Source organism: Pieris napi, chromosome Z (genome assembly GCF_905475465.1).
Source record: "Pieris napi chromosome Z, ilPieNapi1.2, whole genome shotgun sequence".
In the NCBI taxonomy this organism is placed as follows: domain Eukaryota; kingdom Metazoa; phylum Arthropoda; class Insecta; order Lepidoptera; family Pieridae; genus Pieris; species Pieris napi.
Window position 1 is genome coordinate 2,065,206 of NC_062259.1, and position 25,578 is coordinate 2,090,783.

Consider the following 25,578-nt stretch of genomic DNA (forward strand, 5'->3'; position numbering starts at 1 on the left):
ACATCACATTTATAACTGTTAATTGATATGAAAGGATCAGAATAAATGAACGAAAGAAAGCTAGACGCGTGACGGTTGTGTGGAAAGTGAACATAGTAAAATGGTTACATTTTTCACCGTTAGAGGCGCTAGTGTGCTTTGTTGTGGCGTAATACCGGCAGAGATGAAGTACTCACCAGGAAATGATAGTCTTGGCTTAGGTGGCAGCGAAGAATTAAACAATCGTGTAATTTCTCCCAGAATTAAATCTGTGTATTGAATAATAAATACAGTACCTACCTACGTTGTAATTAATTTAGATTTTTTAAATAATTAAAAAAACTATTTTTTATGTTTTAAACATACACATGTATATTTTAATGTTATTTGTACGGTTTTCTTCGCTTTATTTGGTTTACATTGACTATCAATTCCCTACTCATCGGCAAAGAAGACAGAGGGTGTATGCCGAGATAAAAAGCCGGCGTACAAAACAGACGGTCTACATTCCGATAAGACCAAACATTAAATTGACGACATAGCTGATAATTACAACATATTAGGTATGGTGAAAAAAAATATAATCTCAATAATTCATAAATCACTTATGTCTAAATAATTCTAAATATACAGTCAGTTCTCAAATCAAGCTGGTAGAACTAGAAGTACTGGCAACACTTCTTTAAATCTTCTTTAATCGAAATGTTTGTAAGCATCTGCAACCATCTCCTCTTCAGATGTTATTTACTAGTAATTTTATAAGAAACCATCGTTACATCTCAGCAAGGCGCGGTGGTATATAGGCAGTGGCATAACGGTGACATTTGGGGCCCGTGGCAAATTCTTTTAATGAAATCATCAGTAAAAACCGAGTACAAGGTTTAATTTTAATTAACTTCGAGATTTTCAGCGTACTCAATTACACGTATATGTCCCACTAATGGCCATAGGCCTCCTCTCTTAGGCGAGACCGAATGGTCTGTAGTCCCCACGCTAGCCCAATGCATATTGAAGACTTCACATTCATCCTTAGAACATAATATCTCTTGGGTCGGGGCCCCGTGGCATATTTTCAGCCCTGCCACCCTATTGTTACGCCACTGAATATAGGTTAAAGGGAATCAAGGCAGAAAATAATTAATTCATAATCTTATACACAATAGATACGGGGTCGTAAAGCCCCGTCTGTGGACCAATGAGAATGAGAATGAGAATTTTTATTTTATCTTATACATACATTGCTTTATGATAAACTTACTTTAATTAACTTTAACTTAATTTAATTTAATTAATAATAATAATAATAAACTTGACAATAAGCTATGTATTATACTGAGAGACTGGTGCTTGAAAAAGGTTAGGAAAACCTGTTATTACAAGTCACCAGTCCCTCTTGAACATAGTCTTGCAAAAAGTATTGCTAATTGCTAACAAGTCTTTAAAAACGAACGAAAATAAATAATTTATAAAAATATATATAAAAAAATAAAAAAATTGTAAAAAGTAAAAGCATTTGTGAGTGTGTGTGTGTGAGTAAAATGACTTTCTATGTGCGCATTTAATATTCGCTCGTACGAAGGACAACGTGAGCTTTTTTTTTTTTTTTTTTTTACTTGGGGAAATGCATTGCGCATACCCCACCGCGGTGCGACTGCTTAGTGCAGGAGGGTTATGTGGGACTCGCGAATGTGCATACCCACTAAAACCCCAAGGCGCCACCAACAATCGCCTTAGGAGGGATGCGGTAACAGCAGAGCCTTATCCGCTTCCCGACATGCGATGCGGCGGTTGTGTCCGCCTCTCCCCGCCCATTGTTGATTTGTGAAGATACTTGACACAGCAAGTATCCTTCACAGATCGGGCCATACGCTTTTAGGAATAGCTAGGGGAGATCGGGTCCAGTGCTTGCAGGGATGGATCACCATCCCTTCTTTTGAACGCATGGACCCCTGCTTCCCCGCTTGGGCACTCTTTAGGTGGCGAGGATTTGACGGGCCTGCGGTTTCTTTCGCCGCCGCGGACGGGTTCCGGGACAAAGCTCCCTGGTTCTTCCCGCTTCTTCTTTGACTTTCATGACCGACTCGCAGAAATTGTAGAAGATTTTCCACGAGCCGTCATTTCCTGCGCTCAATATGGCTTTCACTACGTTTGGCAGAATTGCGTCCTCGCCCTGGAGGGCATCTAACAAAGGTCTCCTTTCCGCTTCCCATGCTGGGCAGTCCCTAAGTGTATGCAGGGCGTCGTCCCGGCTGTCTCCGACACAGTGGTGACAGGTTGGTGACACCTCACACCCTACTACTTTGTGCAGATAGCTACCAAAACATCCGTGTCCGGACAGCATCTGCACAAGTCGATAGCTGAGGTGACCCCAGCGCCTCTTTACCCAAAGTTGAAGCAAAGGTCTGAGGGCTTCGGTAGTATATTTACCGGCACTCGCATCCGCCAGCTCTCTTTCCCACTCTACTAACAATTCCTGGTCTTCTAAGGCTCGCCACGCGTTTAATTGTTCCAGTGTGGGGTTATCCCCTTTTTCCCGAGCTTCGGCCCTCCTCCAATATACTTCGCTAAAAGCAGCCGCATCGAGATGCCATGGCGCGGTACCGGCTATAACACACACTGCGTCATAAGACACAGTGCGGTACGCCCTCGCAACCCTGGCAGCGACCACTCGCTGCGACTGCCTGAGTATTGTGCGATTGTACCCGGTCAGTTTGTCGGCCCATATGGGACACCCGTACAGTGCTTTTGCCCGGATAGCATTTGCGTATAAGAGGCGACAGCCCCCACTCGGCCCGCCGAGGTTTGGCATTATGCGCGAGAGCATGTTTGCGGTGGCGGTGAGCTTAGGGGCAAGTGCCACGAAGTGTGGTCTGAAAGTCCACCGTGGGTCAAGAATCAGCCCAAGGTATTTGAGCGTAGTACCGACCCGGATAGCTACTCCGCCGACGATGATGTCTACGTCTTGAGGTGGAGCTTTTCTGTGGCCGTAGAAGCATATAGCTTCTGATTTCTGAAGGGCGACAACAAGGCCGAGCTTCTTGATTTCAGAAACCACCCGAGCTACTCCAGCTGTCGCTCGGAGGCGCGCTTCCTTAAAATCTTCTCCAATAGCGACCACGAGGGTGTCGTCTGCATAGCATATAGTTGACACTCCAGGGACTAGTTTCGCTCGCAGCACCCTGTCGTAACCTATGTTCCAAAGAAGGGGGCCAAGAACCGAGCCTTGTGGGACGCCGCACTTGATGAGGTGACTCCCTATGCCATTTTGTTTCGGGAAGATAACACGGCGGCCGTTGAGGTACGATGCTACACATTTTCTTATATAGGCCGGTAAGCCGTGGTGGCGAAGGCCGTCCGCGATACAGTCCCATGGCAAGGAATTGAAAGCGTTCGCGATGTCTAACGATACCGCGAAAACAACTCTGCCCCGTGACACCTGCTCCTCGCAGACGCTTCGCAGGCGCGCAATTGCGTCGATCGTTGACCTATGTTTCCGGAAGCCAAATTGAGCCTCATGTATGTTTGGTCCTATAGTTTCCAAATGATTGTAAATCCGACCGGCAATAATACGCTCGAAGAGCTTGCCGGCTTCATCTAGGAGAACTATAGGTCGATACGCTGATGGTGACTCTGTAGGTTTTCCACCTTTTTTTAGAAGAACTAGCAACCCAGTCTTCCATGTCGACGGAAAGAGGCCATTTCTAAGACATTTCGTGAGTAGGCCTCGAAAGCGCATGCCAAGACCAGCGTCGAGGACCAGAGCTAACACTCGTCCGTGCATGCCATCGGGACCAGGTGCAGTTTTTTTAGTGGTCATGCGTGTTATTGCTGTCTTCAGCTCCGAAGGAGATACTTCAGACACTGTGACACTGTGTTCCGTGGTCGTCTCATGTGGGGAGCTCAGGGCGTCGCGTTCAGGAAAAAGTTCCGCAACCACTGTGCTGAGCAGTTCCGGCTCCATGTTTTTCGTGAGTGGCGGGGCCCACGAGCGCAGCTTGTTTGTGACAATCTGATACGGGCGTCCCCAGGGATCCCGCTCCAGGGTGTCAAGCAGTTCTTGCCATGCTTTCTTTTTTGCTTCGGCGATACCTATTCGCAGCGCCAGTTTTGCATCTCGGTATACGCTATATGCTTGTTTTTCCTCTTCTATGCGAATTGGTCGCCTTCTGCGAGTCCTGGTGTAGCCTCGACGAGCTGCTACACAAGCAATCCGCAACTGGGCGAGTTCTGCCGACCACCAGAATACACTGGTCCGGTGAGCTCCAGGGCGTCTTCTTTGCATTGCAGCATCCGCGATGCAAGTCATTGCGCCACGAAACCACTCTGCCTCTTCCTCTGGATCTACGGAGGCTGGGATCGGGCACCAGGCCTGCACAATCGTAGCCAATTCCGCCTGTTCCTTGTTAAGACTCCCAAGTGCCCATTTTGGGCCCAGTTCTGACGGGTCCGAGCTAGGATTGGCCGACGGAGAGAGAGTGCGGAAGCGGATATACCGGTGGTCCGAAAGCGTCTCAACCCCCGTCAGGACCTCCCAGTCCTGAACACGGCACGAAAGATGGGGGCTCGTGAACGTCACATCCACAATAGATTCTCCGTTTGTTCGAACACACGTAGCTTCAGAGCCCCTGTTAGCCACTACCAAACAATGCGCTGCTGCCCAGTCCACCAACGCTTTTCCTCGTGGGCTGGACACCTGTGAACCCCAGGCCACAGACTTTGCATTCAGATCCCCAGCGATGACTAAATGTCTCGGATGGCTCCATTGCACCAGGCTTCCCAGTTCGTTTAGGAAGGCCTCAAATTCAGCCAGCGAGCGATTGGGGGAGAAGTAGGTACTCGCGATACACATTTTGCTACCCAACTTTGCTGCCACATAGCCGTGGCCTTTTCGAACTGGACCAATGCAGGGCGAGCCATCTGCCGGTGTAACGATAATTGCGGCCAGACCGTCGAGGTCGCCAACCCAGTTCGCTTTTTCGGGTATTGAGTAGGGCTCGGAAATTATACCAACGTTGATATTCCACTGCGCTAGACTCTGGTACAGTAGGTCTTGTGCAGCAGCGCAGTGGTTTAGGTTGCTCTGAAGAAACCGTAGGGCCATGTTAATTTGCTGCGGTTTCTATGACCTCCATACGCGCATTGTTGCGCGGAGACTTTGCGGGCGTCTTTTTTTTAGGTGACGAGCGGCGCCTGGGTACCCTCACACTGGGAGCTGTGCAGCTGTTGCCACCTAGCCTGTGATCCGCTTTCCTACCGGCCTCGTCGCAGAGTAGGCACTTGGGTTTTTCACTGCAGGAAGCTGCCCTGTGACCGGCTTGACCACAGCGAAAACACAGTTGGCTACGATCAGTATCGGACATGCAGCGGCTAGCTACGTGCCCGATTTGTAAGCAGCGAAAACACCGTAGCTCTCTTGGCTTTGCAACACTAATATTTGCCGCAACCCATCCGACAAAGAAACGCCCCGCTAAGAGTTTTTTGGCGGCCGTTACGGGGCAGTTAGCCCACGCTGCGCCAAGACCCGATTTATCTTGTCGTATACGGCTGATCCTTATTTGATCAGCCGGGCACTCTCCCTTCGCCGCAATCGCCTCGCGCAATTCATCCGCTGTAATAGAGTCGTCCAGGCCAGAGATGCGGACATCGGCGCATCGGACGGGCCGTGTAATCTTGATTCCGCTGTCACTCAGTACTGTTTTGAGTCGGTTGGCTAAGGTATCGGCTTTTTCCCCACTGCCGGCTCCGGGGATCTGAATTATCGTGGCTCCTGTTGCCGCTCGGCGAAACTTAACGCCCTCAATTCCAGCCTCCTTCAGATCTATTTTAGCCCGTGCTTCTTTTAGGGCAGCGGCGTAGGTAACACCCTTAGCTTCAGCGTCTTTAGACAAAGTGAGCACAATTGCAGCGGTACGAGGTGCCTTTAGCTTGGGCAGTGTCCTGGGTGGGGGCTTTTCAGCCTTCGATGTTGCCGACTTTGGAGCTCTCACATTTTTTTGCGTCGCCTTTGCCGCCTTTTGCCTTTTTTTAGTAACCATCGTCCAATTTTCTTCATTGGTTGTGGTCAGCGAGGGCCAGGAGTGTGGCAATACAATGGCACTAGCGGGAGAGGAGACAGGTGTATTTCTTTCAAACATTTCCATCCTCGGCGCGTTTGCCAAACGGTTTTGCTCATTATTTCCAACGGCAAGCGTCTGCACGGTTGCCTTTCCCCGTTTTGTTTTCGAAGCTGCAGCTGACATCGGTGATTTGGAAGGTGGTTTCGCCTTACCTTTTTTGCTCTTTTTACTCTCAGTCGGAAGGGGAAGGGCTGGCGTCTCCAAGTTGGGCCTTGACCCGAGATCCTTAAATTGCGCATTGATATGCTCACCTACCTGTCGGAGGATCCGAGCCTCCAGTTCGTCTACATTGACAGCTGGGTGGTCCTTCGGAGCTTGCAAGATCGACCTCAGCTCGCGCATTTCGCCTTGTAGTAAATTAAGTTGTGCACGGAGGCGTTCATTTTCTAGCTGCAGAGCTCGAGTTTCATCCGACAGCGTTTGCACGGCCAGATTATCAGCATCCGTTCTGATTGCTACAACTGCCTTTTTAAGAGCGGCTACAAAGGTACCTTTTAGGTTCATAGAACACCTGGCCACTTTTTCTACGGCAGCCAGGTTTTCTTCGATGCGTCTTCTGGCGTTTCCAACCGTACCTGTCTCAGTGGGTTTCTCGTTAAGAGCCGCGAGTTCCGCCTCGGCTTCACTTTCTCTCTCTACTCTCCGGGCTCTTTGGTATCCCGCTTTCGTGCGTTCGTGCGAAAGGATAGGGGTGTCGCTGCAGCTACTCTCCTCGTCATCCTGTCTCGTTCTCTTTCGGGGTCGCCAGAAGCGCGACTTCTCCCCTGGGGTGCAAGGAGCCTCACCTAGTCCTCGAGGACTCTGTTGATTTTGTGTCGAGCTTATGCTTAACATGGAGCTTGTTGAGTCTGAGCTCATATTGTCAGCCATGGCGAAGGTCCAAGTTGCACTTCGCACCGGTGATGGGCATGAAGTGCGCTGGACGATCTCATTGCTTTCCCTTATTGCGATCTCTCCTTGTGTAGAAGGTGTTGCAAAAGCGCCTGAGCACTCATCCAACCGCCCGCTACAGTCCGTAAGCTTGTTCATTATTTCCGTATTATTGCCAGGTCGTGAGTTTTTGGGATCTATCGCATGGTCGTGGTCCGCCCCCAGAATACGATGCGGACCGGATGCCATGACCACTTGGTCATGGGAGGGATTTGACCCTCCTGGGGTAGTCTTTACTTTTCCGTTACTTTCCATGCTTTGAGGTGCTTTTAATTTTTTTAAGGAGGGGTAGCTCCCCTCTTTGGTGCCCTAGTGACCGGGTTTAAACCCCCCGGTCATGCATCCCATCGCCGGGAACCAAAACTTGGGATTCAGGTGACCTGTATACGGACAAAGTATACATAGAGATACACGTTGTAGTAATAATAAAAGCGCGGGTACGGCAGACCAATGTAGGCCGTGGAAAGGTCAGCCGCGCATAGGACGCACAGTATGAATAATCGTTTGTCCTCCACCTTGGCTTCGCATGCAACGAAGCAGCACAAGAACATTATACAGACGGACGTAAAACACCACTCTCCGCCAGCCCATTCAAGGGAGGAGGAAACACAGATACAAATAACACCAATACAAGTACACACCGTTGCCGGATAAAGGGAAGCGGGAAATACAAATAACGAGCACGCACACAACGCTCCACAAACCAGCCTGTTGAGGAGCAGGGAGCACATTGAGACACGAACAAGACAAAACACAAAGCGCCGAAAACGCCCGGACAGCTAAAGCGCCCTCTACCCGGCCGCATCTCGCGTGGTTCTTCTAATGAGAACCTGTCGGGAGCGGCTAATAACGTCGTGGTGGTCCCATTTGCTTTCCAGCAGCACATTCAGGCGTACGCCCCGTGCCGCCGGTACTGAGCCCTCCCGCCACGACAAGGCTGGACCCCGCGGAACTACATAGTTCCGCGGTGGGAGGGACAACGTGAGCTTGCCGTAGACCCTTGCCTGTTAGATTGACAGATCATGAAACTGATATAGACATCTGAGCCCCAGACGTAAAAGGTTGTTGGGTTGTTTTTTAGTTTTAAACTATATGTTATCAACGTCAAGACATTACTAGGTATAATATAGGTATACGATATATGGAATAATTTTATATTATTACTAACTCTGAAACTGATGGTACCTAATAGGAGTGCTGGAAAGTGGAAATTTGTGTAAACATTGTAAAGCTTTATGTACAGTCGGCAAAATGTTTATCTAACTAATTGCTTGCAGCATCAAAGTTTCAGATAAACTTCATACAGTATCTATTCACTAATATACATCTCTCGATAGTTGACACTGTCATATTGACAGTTAAATTTCATTAATAGTACGGTCCTTATTTAAAATGGACTATGGAAGTATGTTATGTGCAATTAAAAAGGTGGGCCCATGAAATCAAGGAAGTGGCTGGAAAGACTAAGACCTGGACGAGATTGGTATACAATAAGGAAAAATGGAGGACAATGGGGGAGGCCTTTGCCCGTAGGCACACAGAAATAGTTATCGTAGATTAAGAAAAATAATAGTTATAATGTATATATGTAAACGTAAAATTGTAAACACCGTTAGATTGTAATCTATCTCGCGAGATTATAAACTGTCGAAAGATTGTGAACCTCAGCGTACTGCTTACAATTTAACGTATTATTATTCGGTAGATTGTACTACACTAACTTAGTTATCATTCAAACTTCATTGGTCAATTACAGATTAATTTTATTTCCCAACAATTTCATATAACTACCGAATAATAATATATTATCACACAGATCACTAGTACGATATTGATATATAAGGCAAAAGCCCGTAAATTTTGAATAAAATATCATACCTAGTCTATTTCTAGGTACACATACTTTACACTCTAAATGTTAATGCAGGATAGTATGAAAGTTAAAACTAATTTCATTTCTTGAAAAAAGGATTATAAATTAAACAAGATGTTTCCTTGAACAGAGGTGTAATCGGAATGAATAAGCAATGCTAAAAACTAAAATACGCCTTGTTCCGTTTATAGTAGTTATTAACACGCGTAATTGCCACTCAAAAGTATTCAGGCGCTATGTTGAAGGCTTGGCTTCAACCAATCCACTCGGCAATGGACAAATTTTCGAAAATGATCGTCTCACATTTCCAGTAGACGTTCTAATTTCTGCGACACGAACAACATCATCTGCACCCGGAAAGAGCGCCACGATGCCACCCAGCTTCCATTTCATCGGTGGCAAATTTTCCTCCTTTAGCAAAACAAGTGAGTAAATTTGCAAAGGGTTTACTTGGGTTTGCCATTTTGTCTGTTTTTGGAGTTCTGAGATATACTCCTTGCTCCATCGTGTTCAGAAATATGTAGTAGATACTCCTCCAGTGTAGCAGATAAGACATCTGACGCGTAGTTGCTACTCAATAGTATTCAGGCGCTATGCACCAACACTAAAATTACTAAAAAAAATTTTTTATAAAAATTAGTTCTCCGGCACAACTCCGAAAGCATTAAACTAAATACCTCATAGTGATTACCGTCGAATGTTACCGCAGTCAATCAGCCCTGGTATGTGCACCGAATGAGCTAACTATTACAAATTTAAATGATTAAGCCAAGAGATTATATTCTGGTAGGCGTAGACATTAATAACCGGAAACATGCGCAATCTATGCTACCGAAATGGAAAGGTTAAGTTTGACGTTAGGCCGGAAACTGCAATAAAAAAATTTATACCACAGATCTTTACAAAATGGCGGTTTCAGGTACTTGTCTATTGCTCTGTTTCTTATTTTTGTAATTGTGGAATTTTCTTAGAAGAGAAAAGATAGAGGCTAGGCCGTAATGCGAATAATTAAGTAATTAACTATTTTGCTAATCCAATGGCAAATGTAATGTTTCGTTGACTATGATGTAATTATATGTTCATAGGTACTCTATGGTACAGAACAGAATTCAGATGAGGAGGAAGAAAAGACGATATGTTATTAAAAATATATGTTGGAGTGCCTAAATAATCATCCATATATTTATTGCAAAGATAAAAGAGGGCAGGAGACTCTCGACACCCGACACGGTCCTATTTCCTTTCAATTATTTCTTCATAATTAAGTCTTATTAAACAATGATATTGGATCAAATGGCATTGTGCCCTTTGTTTTGTGTTTTTTTCTGGGTATGAGTCATTTGCACTTCTTAATTTTTTTTGAGAACTCTTAATAAGCAACACAAACCATTTTATAGCAACTTGATAAAAAAATATGAACACTTTGCAATAGTAATAATGCTATTTTGTATTGGTTTGAATTATAAATAAATTAAGTAAATTATAAATTTATTATATTAATATGCACAAGGCAATATTTATTTCGCGTTACAAACGTTCAAATATAATAGAATTCAAATTGAATTTTCAAAACACAAACTCTATTAAATGATACAAAATAAGGTAGTAACAAAAATTTATCTACCCTCGTATTTTTATGAGCACACTTATTTTACTTTAATGAGACATAATGATCTTTGACACACATTTCCACAACTCAATTGCTACAGGTAGTCGTTTACTTTAATTAGAGGCTAATTTTAATTTAAAAAAAATGTCTAGCCGTGATCAAGAGGAACAGTGGAATAAAATCATAAGAAGCATGTTCGTGAATCAACAACGTAAGTTTTGTGATGAGTTTACTTTGACTGAATTTTAAATGACGCGTTTTTCTCAATACATAATGTCCTGAACTGAAGTCGGCTTCCATTTTGGAAAGAGCGAGGAACTTAATTTAATTTTCTGTTTATATTATTTTCGTAAAACTTTAATTCATAAACGTGGATAAAGATTCAAAATAATGTTGGCTTATGAAAAGGAAAACGCGGTGCATTGGTTACTTCATTTGAGTTTCAATTTCCACTATCGTCGGCCATATTTGGTTTGAATTGGTGAAATGAGGTCACGTATTTTTGTTTTGTTTTTATTTGATTACTATGCGGGTAACTAAAAATCAAGTGTTAACCTGCCCATGGACGTAATGAAACCTTTAAGAGGCTAATTTTAACAGACGTTAGTAGATAGCTTGTAATCAATGTATATTCAATGGTCTAGTGTTTAGCAAATTCAACTATTTATTATCAGGCTTAATTTATGTAAATTATTAAATCGTACGCACAACTAGTGAGAGTCTAAGTGAGGTAACTGAGTCCACCAACCTTTTTACCCTGGCTTTAATCGTTAGCATCCAAAAAGCTATTGCAATTTTTTAAACATTTTTTTACTTCTATTATGTCGCTATTTACAGCTCCAAATTCTCCACAACGAGAAACTGATGAAGAAGTATACTCCAATGCGCCACCCTCTCCAGAACTTACCATTGAATATGTTCGGCTGAGGAATGATGACGATGAAGTGACAGATCCTGAAATACTTGAAAATTATATCAAGACACTCAGAGCGGAGAGTGAGGCGAAAAAAAAGCGAAGTCGTGTAGATGACGACATATCTACTGACGAATTGGCAGAAAATGATGGTTTGTTTCATTTTGATAAACTTGACGAGACTGACAGAGTCTTCTGTCTGATTTATTAATATTATTCCTTACCCAATTTTTTTAGTCGTTTACTAAGAAACGTATCTTAGACCTCGCACGCACTGCATAACTTTTTACATTTAATTTTCATACTTACGTATTAGAACTTGCTCCGACTCGTCCATAAATATCATGAGGATATTTCCGGAGTAGTTGTCGCCCGGGCCCGGCGAAAGACGCTAAGACCTAGATTTAAGCAAATAAAGTCACTTTTTAGGAAAGATTGAATGTAGAATGTAGTAAATATGTAATATGATAAAATTATGTGCATATAGGTATATTTTATTTAATTTAGATCTTATTTAAAAGTTAAGAATGAGTCATAAAATTGACTTAAATTGAAATGTTAAATTTGTACTTTGTTTTGTAATTTGTTACTGTATCTTTTATGCATGTATGTATTTTTATGGTAGCTAGAGTTCCTCCTAAATAATATAAATAAAAAAAGCTCGACTGTCGCTTATAGAGGTATAAATATCCATGAGGGAAAAACGACTCTCTTACAGAGGTTTCTGTTTCTCGCTAATGGAGGTTTTAGGGAACTCTTCTCACTTATCCAGTTCTCACTTATCCAGTTCTCACTTACCCAGGTTTGACTGTACAAGTTATCAAAGTAAGATTAATATACTTTGTTAATAATTCCCATCAGTTGTATGAGCTCAAATAAATTGCTAAGTTTATTTATAACTCCATCTATAATACATGCATCTTTGCCCCATGTCTCATTATGATCCTGATTACAGATGCCACGGATATCTTAGATAATCGTTCCCTTGAAGAGGTCCGACGTAGGACGGCTTCATGGGAGTGCAGTCCCATACTACAACGATTTTCGCACTCTCCTCACCATCCAGCCTTAATTAGTAAATCAATATCAAAACCTCAACGAGTATCAGTATCTGGTTCAAGTCAGCCTGCTTGCGTGCGACGATCTTCACGTAAGAGGAAGAAAGTCGATTACCGACCTGAGAATTTATCCTCTACGCCCGAACGCCCTTCAACTTCCCGACAACCAAGGCAGAAAAAGGTATCCAGACGGTCGGTCAATACCAGAACAATAGGTACGCAGACGGTAGATTATTGGTTTAATAATATGTTGATGTACGATTATGTTGAGTACGACATTATTCCACGACAGGCTCAATGATTATTGTATCTATGTTAAATCTCAGTTTGGTGGTGTTGTTCAAACAGTGGTTGATATCACTAACTTAATACAATATTAAAATATGTATTTTTGGTTTTCCTTTTTCAAATACGGAGCCTTGATCAATTTGATTGTTTAATAATTTACTGTTTCTATTAAGTATGTTTCTTTAAACATTTGATCTTTCGTATTCTCCGTGCTACGAGATACATGAATAATTGTCAGTGGGCAAATACTCTGTTTTTAATACTAAATGTTAATGGAATTACATAACATTCTACACACATCGTGATCATGACGAAAATAAGCATATATTTATATATACATATATAGTTTTTGTTCAGATTGATTTTTTGACTTGATTTTTTTAGTTAGAACGTTTTTTGTTGTCATTGTGAATATTTGTATGCCGGAATTAATCACAGAAATTAATTTAAAAAAGTGTCAAAAAATTGTTTTCATTGTATATTATTTTCATTAAATACTAGCTGGCCTGGCGAACATCGTACCGCCTAACAGTCGATTCTTTATTTTTTTAAATACTTATTCTACTATTCGGGACACCGGTCTAGCTAGTAAGATAAAAAAAAGAAAGTTGATAATACAACAAATACATTATGTCAAAAAATAAAAATTTACCTTCCCTGAACCCCTCCACTAACACTTGAACTTTATGATAAGGTATTAAAGTTCAAATTGCCTTTAATTATTATTACAAATATTTTGTATGGGAATATAGAAAAGTGTTGTTTTAGACTTTTTCACTCATTTTTTTTAATTTTTCTCTCCGTAAGAACCATCCTCGTACTTCAAGGAATATTATAAAAAAAGAATCAGACAAATCGGTCAAGCCGTTTTCATGTTATGTCGTGACAACGGAAAACGGGTTTCATTTTTATATATATATAGATGTACAACAACAACTGTTTTATTTCAAAATACTAAAGTACACTATTTTTATATTTCTAAACTTATTCTTGATTCTACATACCATATATATATCTCCCATATATGGTATGTAGATATGGATTTGATTCAACACATTTTTTCCAATAAGTATATAAGTATATTAGCATAACAACTGTATTAATAAAACTACAATATTTCATATTTATGAGTCTCATCAGGAGTTTCCTATTTCTTAATGAATAATTTAGGCTAGTGCTTAATCGATATATAATTTAAAAATGAATTAAATTAAACGGTTGAATCAAATTAAGGAGGTGAAGATCAAAACCTCACTTTTCCACTTTTTCTAACTTTAAGGAAAACAGCAAAATGTAAAATAGCTAACAAACTATTACTACAGCATTATGTTTTAATTATGTCATATTAAACAGTGTTTCAGTCAACCTATGTACCAAATTACTGTTAAAAATTATGAGAATATTAGCCAATACTTTGGAATTAAATTTGCAAATGTGAGGTTTTAATTAAACATTTTTATAAAAGTTAGGTTTTGATATTAACCAAAAAAAAGTGAGGTTTTGATAATACAGATATTTTTGTCTAACTTTTAAAATGAAACAAAAATTATCACCAAGGTTATTATTGTTATTATCATAAAGGTTTCCGAGTAGATCCTTTAGGTTCTTTGATTCTTTGGGGATTGTATGAAGAAACCAATCTTGTTAGGTAAGTGTGCTAAGTAATCTTGTGCTACTTTTGTTTTGTTAGCAAAAAAGCCTTCTTTTTTGAGTAGTAAGGAAAGGCTTAACTTTTTGCATTTGAATACACTTTTTGGGCCATGTTTACAGTCTTTTTGCAAATTACATGCAAGTGGACTAGTCTCCGCATACCTGGAACAGAAAAAAATAGGTATTAAGTATTATTTAGGTTTTGACGTGATAACGTCTTTAAAATCGTTTTAGTCGGGTGACATGTTCAGAAACTTGTGTCACACCAAAACCTCACGAGCGCGATCGCAGGTATAACGAGAGAGAGACGGACCGATCTCCCGTCTCATCTCGAGCGCTGCCAGTCATTCCGTGTATGTATGAAGAAAAATGTATATCATAGTCGAATAAGTAAACTTGTCATTTTACACCCGAAATTTATCATCAAAAGTGTGAATAAAACGATAGATGTAATTTAAAATTTGAAAAAATTGTTATCTTCATTAATTCCTTACTTCCCAAAAACTTATATCACCAATAAGACGTTATCACGTAAACATCTCGATCGTAAACCTACTTTACAAACAACCAATATTTTTTTAGCTAAAATTTCCATCCAAATTGATGTAGAATGTCACTCACTTAGAAGCTGATTTTGTAATTCGGGTACGTCCTCGTCGTGGTCTTGTTTTTGTACCACTATTGATTGTAACAACTTCAGCAGTCCCATCTTCATCCATTTCGATAAAAAATGTAAACCTGCATTTTAATTTCAAAAATAAAAATAAACCGCCAAGCGCAACACGTGAACCCGACAGTCAGACAAAAATGACAGACAATGCTAGAAGATTTTTTTTGCCCACAGATAAGGTTAATGTTGCTAGACGTATGACACATAAAACTAGCATAGATTGTTTAGCAAAGAGACTAAGGTCTACCAGAATCTGATGGCAATTTTTTTTTTAAATTTGCGATTTTCATATGGCAATAAAAGAAAAATTTCATGTGTCAACTGAAATTTCGAGGAATTGTTTTTGGTTTGACTTCAAATTTCCTTTAAAAAGTGATGAAAATGTCGAAGAAACCTCTTCGATCGCAAGTAAGACATATTGTTTTCAATGTTTATCAAAGAATACTTGATCAACAAGATGCAGAATGCAGAATCATCGATATTGAGCCATGTGCAAGCGTTGACTGGTTAGTAGGAATGACACGTCTTGATACTTTGGTTTATGGGATTTTTCGGTTGTATTATATTATGTACTTATACTAAACTTTGGTTTATTTCAGGGGTTTCTTATACTACAAATAAACTTGGATAGTTTTGATTTAGAATTGATCAGAAACAAGATAAATGAGTTTTACACTGTTTCTTTCTCTCAAATAGGGATCGATGAATAGCGAAAATCTTGTGAACATGTAATAAAAATTGAAAATCAGTTCATAGAACAAAATCGGTTAATTGAGATGCAGGAGGAAAGGTTTATTATAAATACTACGTTGAAGACTTTTTTTATGGATGTGCAGTATTTGGAACCATTTTCAAGTTCTTAATTAATTAATAAACTCATGAACAGAGTAATTGGAGTTTTCATCTAAATTTCAAACCCACATTCGACACATTTTCAAAAATTATCATTGGATAAATTTTTATATATTTTGCATGTTTTGCAGAATCAGCCGCTATAAGGAAAAAAAGTATCAAAACGTTTTACTCCAATTTCCCCAGTATTGCTAGCGTCAATTTCTTTTTTCCCTTTTTGCCATCAGATCCTGGTAGACCTATACATAATAGAGTTTAAACCACTTCACTCTGTGCACAAGTGTTTTTGATGAAGTCTAAGGACACGTCCTCTAGCCGCTAAGCAAACCTCCCGTCTGTGCGGACGTAGCCTAAGGGCTCATGCCCACGAGACGGTTTCAACACGGCCCTGCTTTGACAGATGTCATTGAAATTTTATCAATACTTCAAGAACATGCGACTAGAGAGCCAATGAGAAGCTATCTACGTGAATGGGAACAGAAAATTAAGAAAAACAGTAGTAAATACGTGAGATTTACTCAGTAGGAAATGGGAACAACCAAATGCTCATAAGAACGAGTATCATAACATAATTATGTCGGTTCAAAGATAAGTTTTATTTTCTCCATCGTTCTCACGAGGGTCGTAAGTTTGTTAATAAATATTTGGGTCAAACGTGGACGGAGTTTTTAAAGTTCAACTAATTTGATTAGGTTGCCATCTATTTAAATTATTATAAACTAGTATAACGATTAATATGACGAGTTTATAGTATCTACAGTGAGAATATGATTCATACAAAAATGACGAGATTTTCTTATAAGTTTAAAATTGCACATATTATGTTTATTTTATATCGACTAATTGTATGTAGGTTATTTAATACGTCCATTCTATGACTACGATTACATCGGGATATTTAAACAAATGAATTGTCTTTCAATTCATTTAATTAATTTTGTTATTTAATTCTTTTTAATGCATTTGGGAGTCGTTACTTTTATTAAAATTATGAATACTCTTTGTAAGCATATTAAATGTAGATTTTTGCGTAGGTAGTTTGTTTATGTGAGGAATCTGAATGCTATTAAAGAGTGCGACACTGCTATTAGACATGAATTTAGACCATTACAAATCTTTGTATTAGTGACTATAGAATCTATACAAATTGTTTTTTTGTTTAAACATTTAAATAACACATTTGTAATTTGAAGAACCCGCGAATATGAAAATCAATATTTTATTTATGGAAGTTTGTTATGTTACGAGGTTTTTACTTCATAACCTTTTTTAAAGCCATGTTTTATGCAAATTACTATCTGGTATGTGTTTAATTTTTTAATGGTAATCATATTTGTTCTAAAATAATCTATATTTTGAACAAGACAAAAATATAATAACAACTTAACAGTTATAATTGTGTAACTAATCAATAGTAAAAATATAATAGTCTTACGTTCGTACAGACCGCTTTCAATAAAAAAGTGTTGTCAGTCCATAAAATTTTATTTTGCTATTACATAAATACGATTAAATATATTTGGTAACATTAAGCCTGATTATCCAAGTCGTCTACTTATTTTCCGGGGAAGGGAACCAGGTTTGGCAGGCTTCTGTGGCAATTTCACAGAGGGCAGTAAATGCCTTGGCTCTGTTCTCATATTCTGTGAAAAATATTTGTTTATATATTATTGTTAAACCAAACAATCAATGGCGCTACAACCTTTTTAGGTCTGTCATGACAAATCATGAAACAGATACAGAAATCTGAACAGTTGTTACAGTTGACAGTGAGCATATAACCACAAACTATCACCAATTTTGAAAGTGATTAAAAAAAGAAAGTGATTATAAAAAATATGACCAAAGTTTTTCTTTTGTGCTTTCTTAAATACATACCAGAAGGACCTCTCTTGCCAAACATAATACCATTCATTGGAGCGGTCTTGTAATTTGCTTCGCTAACTTGAACTAAGCAGATAACTGCCAAAATGACAGCGACAAATGCATACTTCATTGCTGACATCTGAAAATAGAGATGTTTAGGTTTAAAGAAGTTTATCTCATTAAAAATAATTAATATAAAAAAGTAAGTAATTATTATTACTATGTAGGTTAAGAAAATTGATGATAACGAAATTAACGAAAGAAGCAAGCTGTAGAAAAGATATCTATATAATGCTATATCTACACTACATATTGCAAGCTATATTTTCTGAAATACATGACAATTATGGTAATAATAAATGTTATAAAAAATTAAAATAATAAAAAATTACACTTTTACTCAACAGTTTTATATTGTTTTGTTGTCACTAATAAAGGAAATTGTTAAATATTGTCGCATAGCATATCAATAAGTTTTTGTTTTACTTATAAATTGTGATAATATAATTATTATTCAAAGCAAATAATATAGATAAAGCTAAAAAAATCTTGTAGATTTTTATTCACAAAAATAAGGGTATTTTAATAATTTATTTAATTTGAATTAAAAGAAACTTGAAATAAAACAACAAAATATTAGGAATCCATAAATATATTAAGGCAAATTCTAACAAAAGTTAAGTATTACCTATTTTTATTTTCTGTGTTAATTTTTATTATTATTACTATGTAGTTAAGAAAATTGTAAGTACTATGTTGGAATTATAAAACATAAATTTCTATTACCTTAACTGTGATATCTTGTTGTTGGTAACACTTAAATGCAACTGATGTCAAAGTGGCGTCTTCCCGCCAATTTATAGTATCAAAATACAAGATGGCGGCTGTCCACTCAATTAAAGGATTATTGGATTTTCACCGCATATTCCCTATGATCAAGTTTATCCCCGGGGATTAAAACTCTATTAGGAAATTAATATATTGGTTAGGCGCTTCACTGTTTGTTATACAATATTTGAAAATCTTTCAACGATATTTAATGTAAAGGTACGGCAGAGTAGTTTTTGACTTAATATGAAGATTCACACTCTTATGTCCCTCAGATCACCTGGGACATTTTATATTCCTTCCTTCCTACCTGTGTTTGTTCCTCTCTGTTGCAGAAAGCTCTCATCTTTTGGCTAATTTCTTTTTTGAAGTATCTAGCAGGTCGCTCTTCTTCATTTACAATACCCATTCTTGCTTAAGCGTACCTATTGAACTAACACAAAAAAACTAAAGACAATATGCAGATCAAAAGAGGATATAATCACTAAGAGCAGGAGACTGATGAGAAAAACAGGTTTTTGACTATTCCAATACAAGTCTTTACAAGAGAAAAATAATCAATTTTGTAACAATGCACACAAATACAGACTTTAAATGAAAAATGGTCTTCATTCAAGTAAAAGATCTAAACATACGTTAGGTTGTTAGGAACATAATACTTGCCGTAAAAATCGTATATTGTCTGTACGATCTTGGTCTAGCGATTGTGCATGAGTAAAAATGACAAAAAATCGTACTCCTACGATTTAAATCGTACATCGGGCAGCCCTGGTGTGGAGAAAAAAATAATTTACTAATAAGAAGTATTATTTAGTACCTTTATCGCAATTTTAAAATAATTGACTACAGTATATTTTAATAAAGCGTTTAACGAAATGTTACCCATACTGTCACTGTGACATTATCGACACTTTGCAGTAACGATGTACGTTATCAAACTTTGACACCTAATTTCTGTTTCATATCAATGGCTGCCGCCTGCTCGTTGTTATTCTCTTGGTTTTTACGCGTTAATACTACCATTCGACCGTGATATTCAATAATACAGAAATTATTGATATGGTTTTTGCTGCTTTACCGGTTTCAAGTGAGAATACGGCGCTTATAGAAGGAAAATACAATAAACGCAGTGGAAATTTCTAAGGTAAATTATCATTATTTATATTATCAATGAGACGAATTGAAAATATGTGATTACGTGCCTTAAGATATATTATAAGTGTTGTGTTTCTGCTACGTAGTTTAAATAATATCAGAAGCTTATGAGCAATCTCATAACCAAGTAGAATTAGCATGTTCATAAAAAATTGTTATTTAAATGAGAAAGACCGCGATCAATCTACACATACATAACACATACATAAGATTGTAAATTGGTGCAATATTAATATATCATAAAAAAAATTCAAATTTGAACATTTATGTACACAATACTTTTTGTTGTCAATCTTATTTTATCTATACCAGTTTTATTTGAGATGGTTCAGAGGAAATTGTAAAATTATTTATAACCTTTAGCAAAACATGATTCTAATAAGATTTAAATAATCACACATTAACTTATTAAAAATACTTTTTAGTAAAGCAAACATAACAATGTTATATACTGATTTATGCATTTTAACTGTTTCTCTAACAATTAATATTAGATAATCTTATAACCTCTTTGTTGTGTACTACATCAGTATCCAGTGTAGTTCAGCATCAGCAGGCTCTTAATCCCCACTATAATTATTATTAAATCTATAATTTTACTAGTAAGCAATGCACATATAGTTAGCTCATTTGCTGAAGGAATAGATTGAGTGACTTCCCACTTGCCTATAAATTACCATAAAAACCCATATGGAAAATTGAAGCTTAAATAATTTTTTATTGCTAGAATTAAAAATCTAGTTTGGATTTGATTAACATTTATCTACCGTGAATTGATAGAAATATATTTTGGTTACTACGACTTTCAAAGCATAATGAATTTATTTTAATTATTATAAAAATTCATTCCACACCTTAAAAATTACAAATCAAATGGGTGTAACTTTCTCAATGTACACTTAGTCTATGTTCGTTATTGTTACTTCCATTACTTCATGTTCTTAATGAACCCTTTTGGGTAAAGGTCTCCTCCTGAACTTTCCATTTGGATCTATTCTTGGAGAATCTATTTGTTCCTTTCTCCATCCATTTCTCCCAGAGACCTTTATGATGTAGTCAGACTATCGCTTTAGTGGTCTTCCCACATTTATTTTCCCTGGAAATCAAACTGCAGTTTTCTGTACACCTTGCATAATGATGTAAATGAAAGATAATGATTGACTTGCAAGAAATAATGAAACAATTTTGTTGAGAGATAAGACTAGAAGTATTAAAATATTACTTTTTTTTTTAAATTTGTGTTCAAGGACATATCCGACAAATTATAGATGTGTCCAATCATTATTGATTTAGAATGTAATTTTCATTGTTTTAAAGAATATAATTTACCGGAACAACATGAATATTTCTTATCCATTCTAATCATATATAAACAAATGCACGCAAGCTACAATTATCGTGAATATAATAATGATTTATCTATACAATAACCATTTGCGTATATATTTACATATTTAATTATATAAGACATGTGTATGGAAAATGTGATATACATTACCCCCTAACTTATAAATGTCTCTCAACAAAGAAGTAGAAAAGTAGTAATGTCCAGAGATTTAATACCTTTACAAATTTAGGTAAACTGGTTCTGGTTCTCAATTTACATTCTATAATAGGTATATTTTTCGGTACGGTTCGGTTTGGGTTTTAAAAAAGCGGTTTTTTATAAGGGTTCCATTATTTAGTTCAGTAGAGTGCAGTGTAGATGTTTCAAGTCAAAGTGGGTATATTCTCTCTTATATACCTACTCCCCTATTAGATGGACGAATGATCATGAAATATATACAGAAATCTGGAGTTGTAGCTGCACTTGCACTGGTTTGACAATGACAGTTTTCTTTTGTATCCCTACCAAACATGGCCACATGTAGAGAACTGATAAAATACAGGTGCTTAAAGGTTCTCGATACTTTACCGGTATTTTAGGAACCTTTTCAATATCTAAGATCTCAGCTTGTTGCAGTTACTGTTTTTTTTTTAAATTAATTTTAAACGAAGTGCAATGGTTTGGCGATAGGATGCCTATAAATTTTAGCAGCTAGTACTTGTAACTAATTTGCTGTTACAAATTGCTTTGATTTTAAATGGTTGCCAGCAAGATTATTGTTATTATTTACAGTCGTCTGTTTTATATTTCCCGTATACTGCTTCTCTCAAAATTAATTTCATAAAAAGAACAGATACAGCAGAATCAAGCAGTTGGATCCTGTACCTGTTTCACAGATAAACCAAATTCATGTATTTAAGCAATAATACATCAGACGCATTTAAATCTGTTGAGAAAAGATACAGGATACTAAAGGATCCTCAGATTTTCCTAGTGATAAACAAGTCATAGTTAAAATAAGTGTTCGGATAACTTGAGAGATCTTACTTTTTGTAACTATAGAAGCTAGCGAGAAGTTGGCCTATAGACTAGCTCTCAAACTGTTTTGCATTTAGATAGCAGCTGTTTCCTAAATGGATTGTTTTATTATCTCAAAAAAGTTCCTTTATGTGACAATTCATTTATAAAATGAAAGACCTCCAGATCCTTCCAATCTGCCCTTCCTCGTCCCACTCTTGACCAGACCTTGCTACTACCAGTTTTCCATCTCTTCCAGATCTTTCCATCTCTTGAAATGTCCTCTTCTCTCCAATTTCCATCCATCACCCCATGTCCTTTGGAATACTCTTTGTAACATCCTCTATCCTTGTTCTTTGCCCTAAGTCTTAACCTATCTGTTATGTGTCGGGCACAGAAACTCAAACTCAAACTCAAACTCAAAATATCTTTATTCAAGTAGGTAACTAAGTACACTTTTGAATAGTCAAGTTAAATCAATCGTAAATTTACATTTACTACCAGTTCGCAAGTCAAGGGCGTAGAGCGGGTAAGAAGAACTGGCAAGAAACTTTCCGCCACTCTTTTTAATCGCCAAGTATTGTCATACAAATTGTTTGAACTGGAGCAATTCAATCCCAAGGATTAGGATCATTTAAGAAGGCTATTGCCTTACAAAGAATCAAGTACACATACAGATAGGGGAGATAGGAGTTGTAGCGCCTTTTGTGAAGGTTTTGTTGTCCTCTTTTGACGTTTTTACGCCGCAGTAAAACCAATTTTTTTTATGACCTTGAGATTCGTCAGTATGTGTACTGTAAGCGTAAGATTCAGATAATCACCTTGACATCCGTCGTTCCACAACTGAGCGCTTTTTAAGGGAGTTTCTGCCGCGCACCACCATTATACAACATATTATTTTTTTATGTAACAGGGGGCAAATGGGCAGGAGGCTCACTTGATGTTAAGTGATACGGCCGCCCATGGACACTCACATTGCCAGAAGGCTCGCAAGTGCGTTGCCGGCCTTTTAAGAATTGGCACGTTTTTGAAGGACCTAGACAGTAGGCAGCTGGAAGTTACTTGACCCAATTTTATTATTGGAATCGCTATTGGCAACTCTTGGTAAAAAATTTAATTATCTCTGATTTCAAATTATCTAGAGTCGACTGTAATAAAAAAAGTTGTGTATAATGTAACTTAAAGTATGAAAGTACAGTTCGAACAGAGATTACGCACACGTTTCCGCTGTGGAGAATCCCCCTCTGGGCGTTCACCATTGGAACATTTAGCATTCGGTGATAGACGCACATGCTGCCCTTCGTATTCTGTCAACTCTGCGCTAAATTACATTACTTAGGGTCCTTTAAGAAAGAGCCTACCAATTTTTAAAAGTCCGGCACTTGCGAGCTCTCCAGTATTGAGTGGCTATGAGCGGTATCACATAAGGTATAGGTGGTATATAGGTGAGCCTCCTGCAAGTTTGCCCCCTGTTCTACAAAAAAAGAACCGAATAAAAGTAATCTCCATAAATATCTTCAAGTTCAAAACGAAATCCAATTATACACTATTGTTAGGCACTGAAGGTTTTCGTAATCGTATTATTTGTCGCAGTGAAGTGCACTTTCATTTTCAGTATGGAGGAACCGCAAATGAAGAGGAAACCAAACGTCATTGACTGCCACTTGAACATCTTAAAAACCACCAAAAAACCCCTCAATGTTGTCATGAATGATATGACATATCAACCATTAATCCCAGCTTATGTTGGTCACATAAAAAATGTAAGGGACATCTCAAAAATAGTCTTGCTGTTAAACCAAAAGGTGCCAGTAAAGGAACTTCAACATTTAAAAAGAGTTAGGAAACAGGAGGTAGTCATATGTCCCACTGAGTATGTTAATGATATGCCAATAGAGGATTATCTATGTAAGTGTGATGAGGGGTTTAAAGATTTATTTGGGGCGTTTGAAGTGAAAAATGTGCCCAAGTTACCGCCGAAGCTCAAGAAACAGTATGAAGATGCAAAACTGTTTTGGCCGTGCAATTTTCATCCAGATAAATACTTGGAGAAGCTGTACAGTGGGCAGTTTTTTACAGAACAGGAGTTAGATTCACATAGAAGATATATGGAAGTAGCGTTTTTAGCAGCGAAATGGTTTGATGTTCAAAATGTAGCTGTGGTAGTTGACCCAACGATAAGTAGCGTGGTAGCAATAGGAGAAGATAACCGAGAATGTCATCCAATGCAACACGCCGCCATGTTGGCTATAGATAATGTTGCTAGAACACAAAATGGCGGCGCGTGGCAGTCTCAAATGGACGATAACACTTTCATTGATGTGAAATTATTGGATTATCTAAAAGATTTGGATGTCAAATTTGGGCATAGACGATTCAAGAGTAAACAGGAAGAGGATACAGGGCCATATTTGTGTACAGGTTATGATGTGTATATGATGAAGGAGCCGTGTGTGATGTGCGCTATGGCGTTGGTTCATGCTAGAGCAAGGCGGATATTCTTTGCTATAGACAATGAAGAGGATGGAGCATTGAAATCCAGAGTGAAGTTGCAGACTGTGACGTCTTTGAATCATCGTTTTGAAGTTTTTACTGGATTTTTGTAAAAAGTTTATTTATGTAAATAAGTGAAACGGTTTTGCTAAATATTTTTGTAATTAAAGTAAATTTTAATACTTTTAAATGTAGATATAATTTGTCGTTTTATTTTATACAAATAAAGAATATTACTTTTAATAATATTTAATAATACTTTTTATTGAAAATTTCGTACTTTAAAAAATTAGTGGCGCTACAACCTTTTTAGACCCTCTGATTTCTGTATGTTTCATGATGCAAATGGCTTTTTTAGGTCTAAAGCAAGTCGGTTTCCTCACGATGTTTTCCTTCGTACGAGCGAGTGCTTAATGCGCTTTTAAAAGTCCATTGGTGCACAGCCGGGGTTCGAACATACGACCAACATTCTTTTTCATACTTTATTCCTTATATTTTTACAAGAATTAATTTTAAACCGAATTTCTTAAGCAGCGCCGGTTATATGTATTTTATAGCGCCTGCCACTATTTTTAAACTAAAAAGTAATCAGTGAAGTGTTATCGCAGATAATATTATAGGAGAAGTAGTCAGTCAAGACAATTAATTCATTATAATTCCAAATGTTTTCAAATTTTGATGTAGGGTCGGGAGTGGTATTAAAACAAACTATAAAATTTTGCAACCTGCTCTGCGGTCCGGAACATTGTTAAAAACGCAATAAATGATAATTTGCTCAGTTCTTGAGACCAAAATTCCAAAAGTTCTGCAAAGTTGGAGTGGTGTTAAATATATTATTTTACATCACGTGTCAAATTTGCAACCAATTTAAGTGTGCGGAACATTTTTTGTTATTAAAAATTAATATTTTTCTTTATTAAACTGAAGGAAAACGTTCCAAAAGTTCTACAAATT

At 37.9% G+C, this 25,578-nt stretch overlaps 2 protein-coding genes and 3 long non-coding RNA genes across 5 annotated transcripts; 3 read left to right on the forward strand and 2 right to left on the reverse strand.

Moving 5' to 3' along the window:
• The first annotated feature begins 10,574 nt into the window (after nt 1–10,574).
• On the forward strand, nt 10,575–12,910 carry LOC125062604. Its single transcript, XM_047668637.1, has 3 exons — nt 10,575–10,718; nt 11,345–11,572; nt 12,376–12,910. Exons 1-3 carry the CDS (start codon nt 10,652–10,654, stop codon nt 12,777–12,779), a joined length of 699 nt encoding a protein of 232 aa, XP_047524593.1. The 5' UTR covers nt 10,575–10,651; the 3' UTR covers nt 12,780–12,910.
• Nucleotides 12,911–14,312: 1,402 nt separating this feature from the next.
• LOC125062859 lies at nt 14,313–15,688 on the reverse strand. Its single transcript, XR_007119349.1, has 2 exons — nt 15,038–15,688; nt 14,313–14,578 (listed from the first exon to the last, which is right to left on the reverse strand). It is a non-coding gene; the product is annotated as an uncharacterized LOC125062859 (long non-coding RNA).
• LOC125062860 lies at nt 15,554–15,974 on the forward strand. The gene is made up of 2 exons (XR_007119350.1): nt 15,554–15,592; nt 15,686–15,974. It is a non-coding gene; the product is annotated as an uncharacterized LOC125062860 (long non-coding RNA).
• A 1,430-nt stretch (nt 15,975–17,404) lies between these two features.
• On the reverse strand, nt 17,405–19,221 carry LOC125062688. The gene is made up of 3 exons (XR_007119306.1): nt 18,591–19,221; nt 17,817–17,943; nt 17,405–17,581 (listed from the first exon to the last, which is right to left on the reverse strand). It is a non-coding gene; the product is annotated as an uncharacterized LOC125062688 (long non-coding RNA).
• A 340-nt stretch (nt 19,222–19,561) lies between these two features.
• Nucleotides 19,562–24,818, forward strand: LOC125062209 (probable inactive tRNA-specific adenosine deaminase-like protein 3). The gene is made up of 2 exons (XM_047667967.1): nt 19,562–19,776; nt 23,747–24,818. The coding sequence occupies exon 2, from the start codon at nt 23,748–23,750 to the stop codon at nt 24,735–24,737; it is 990 nt and encodes a 329-aa protein (XP_047523923.1). The 5' UTR covers nt 19,562–19,776; nt 23,747; the 3' UTR covers nt 24,738–24,818.
• The last annotated feature ends 760 nt before the right edge of the window (nt 24,819–25,578 follow it).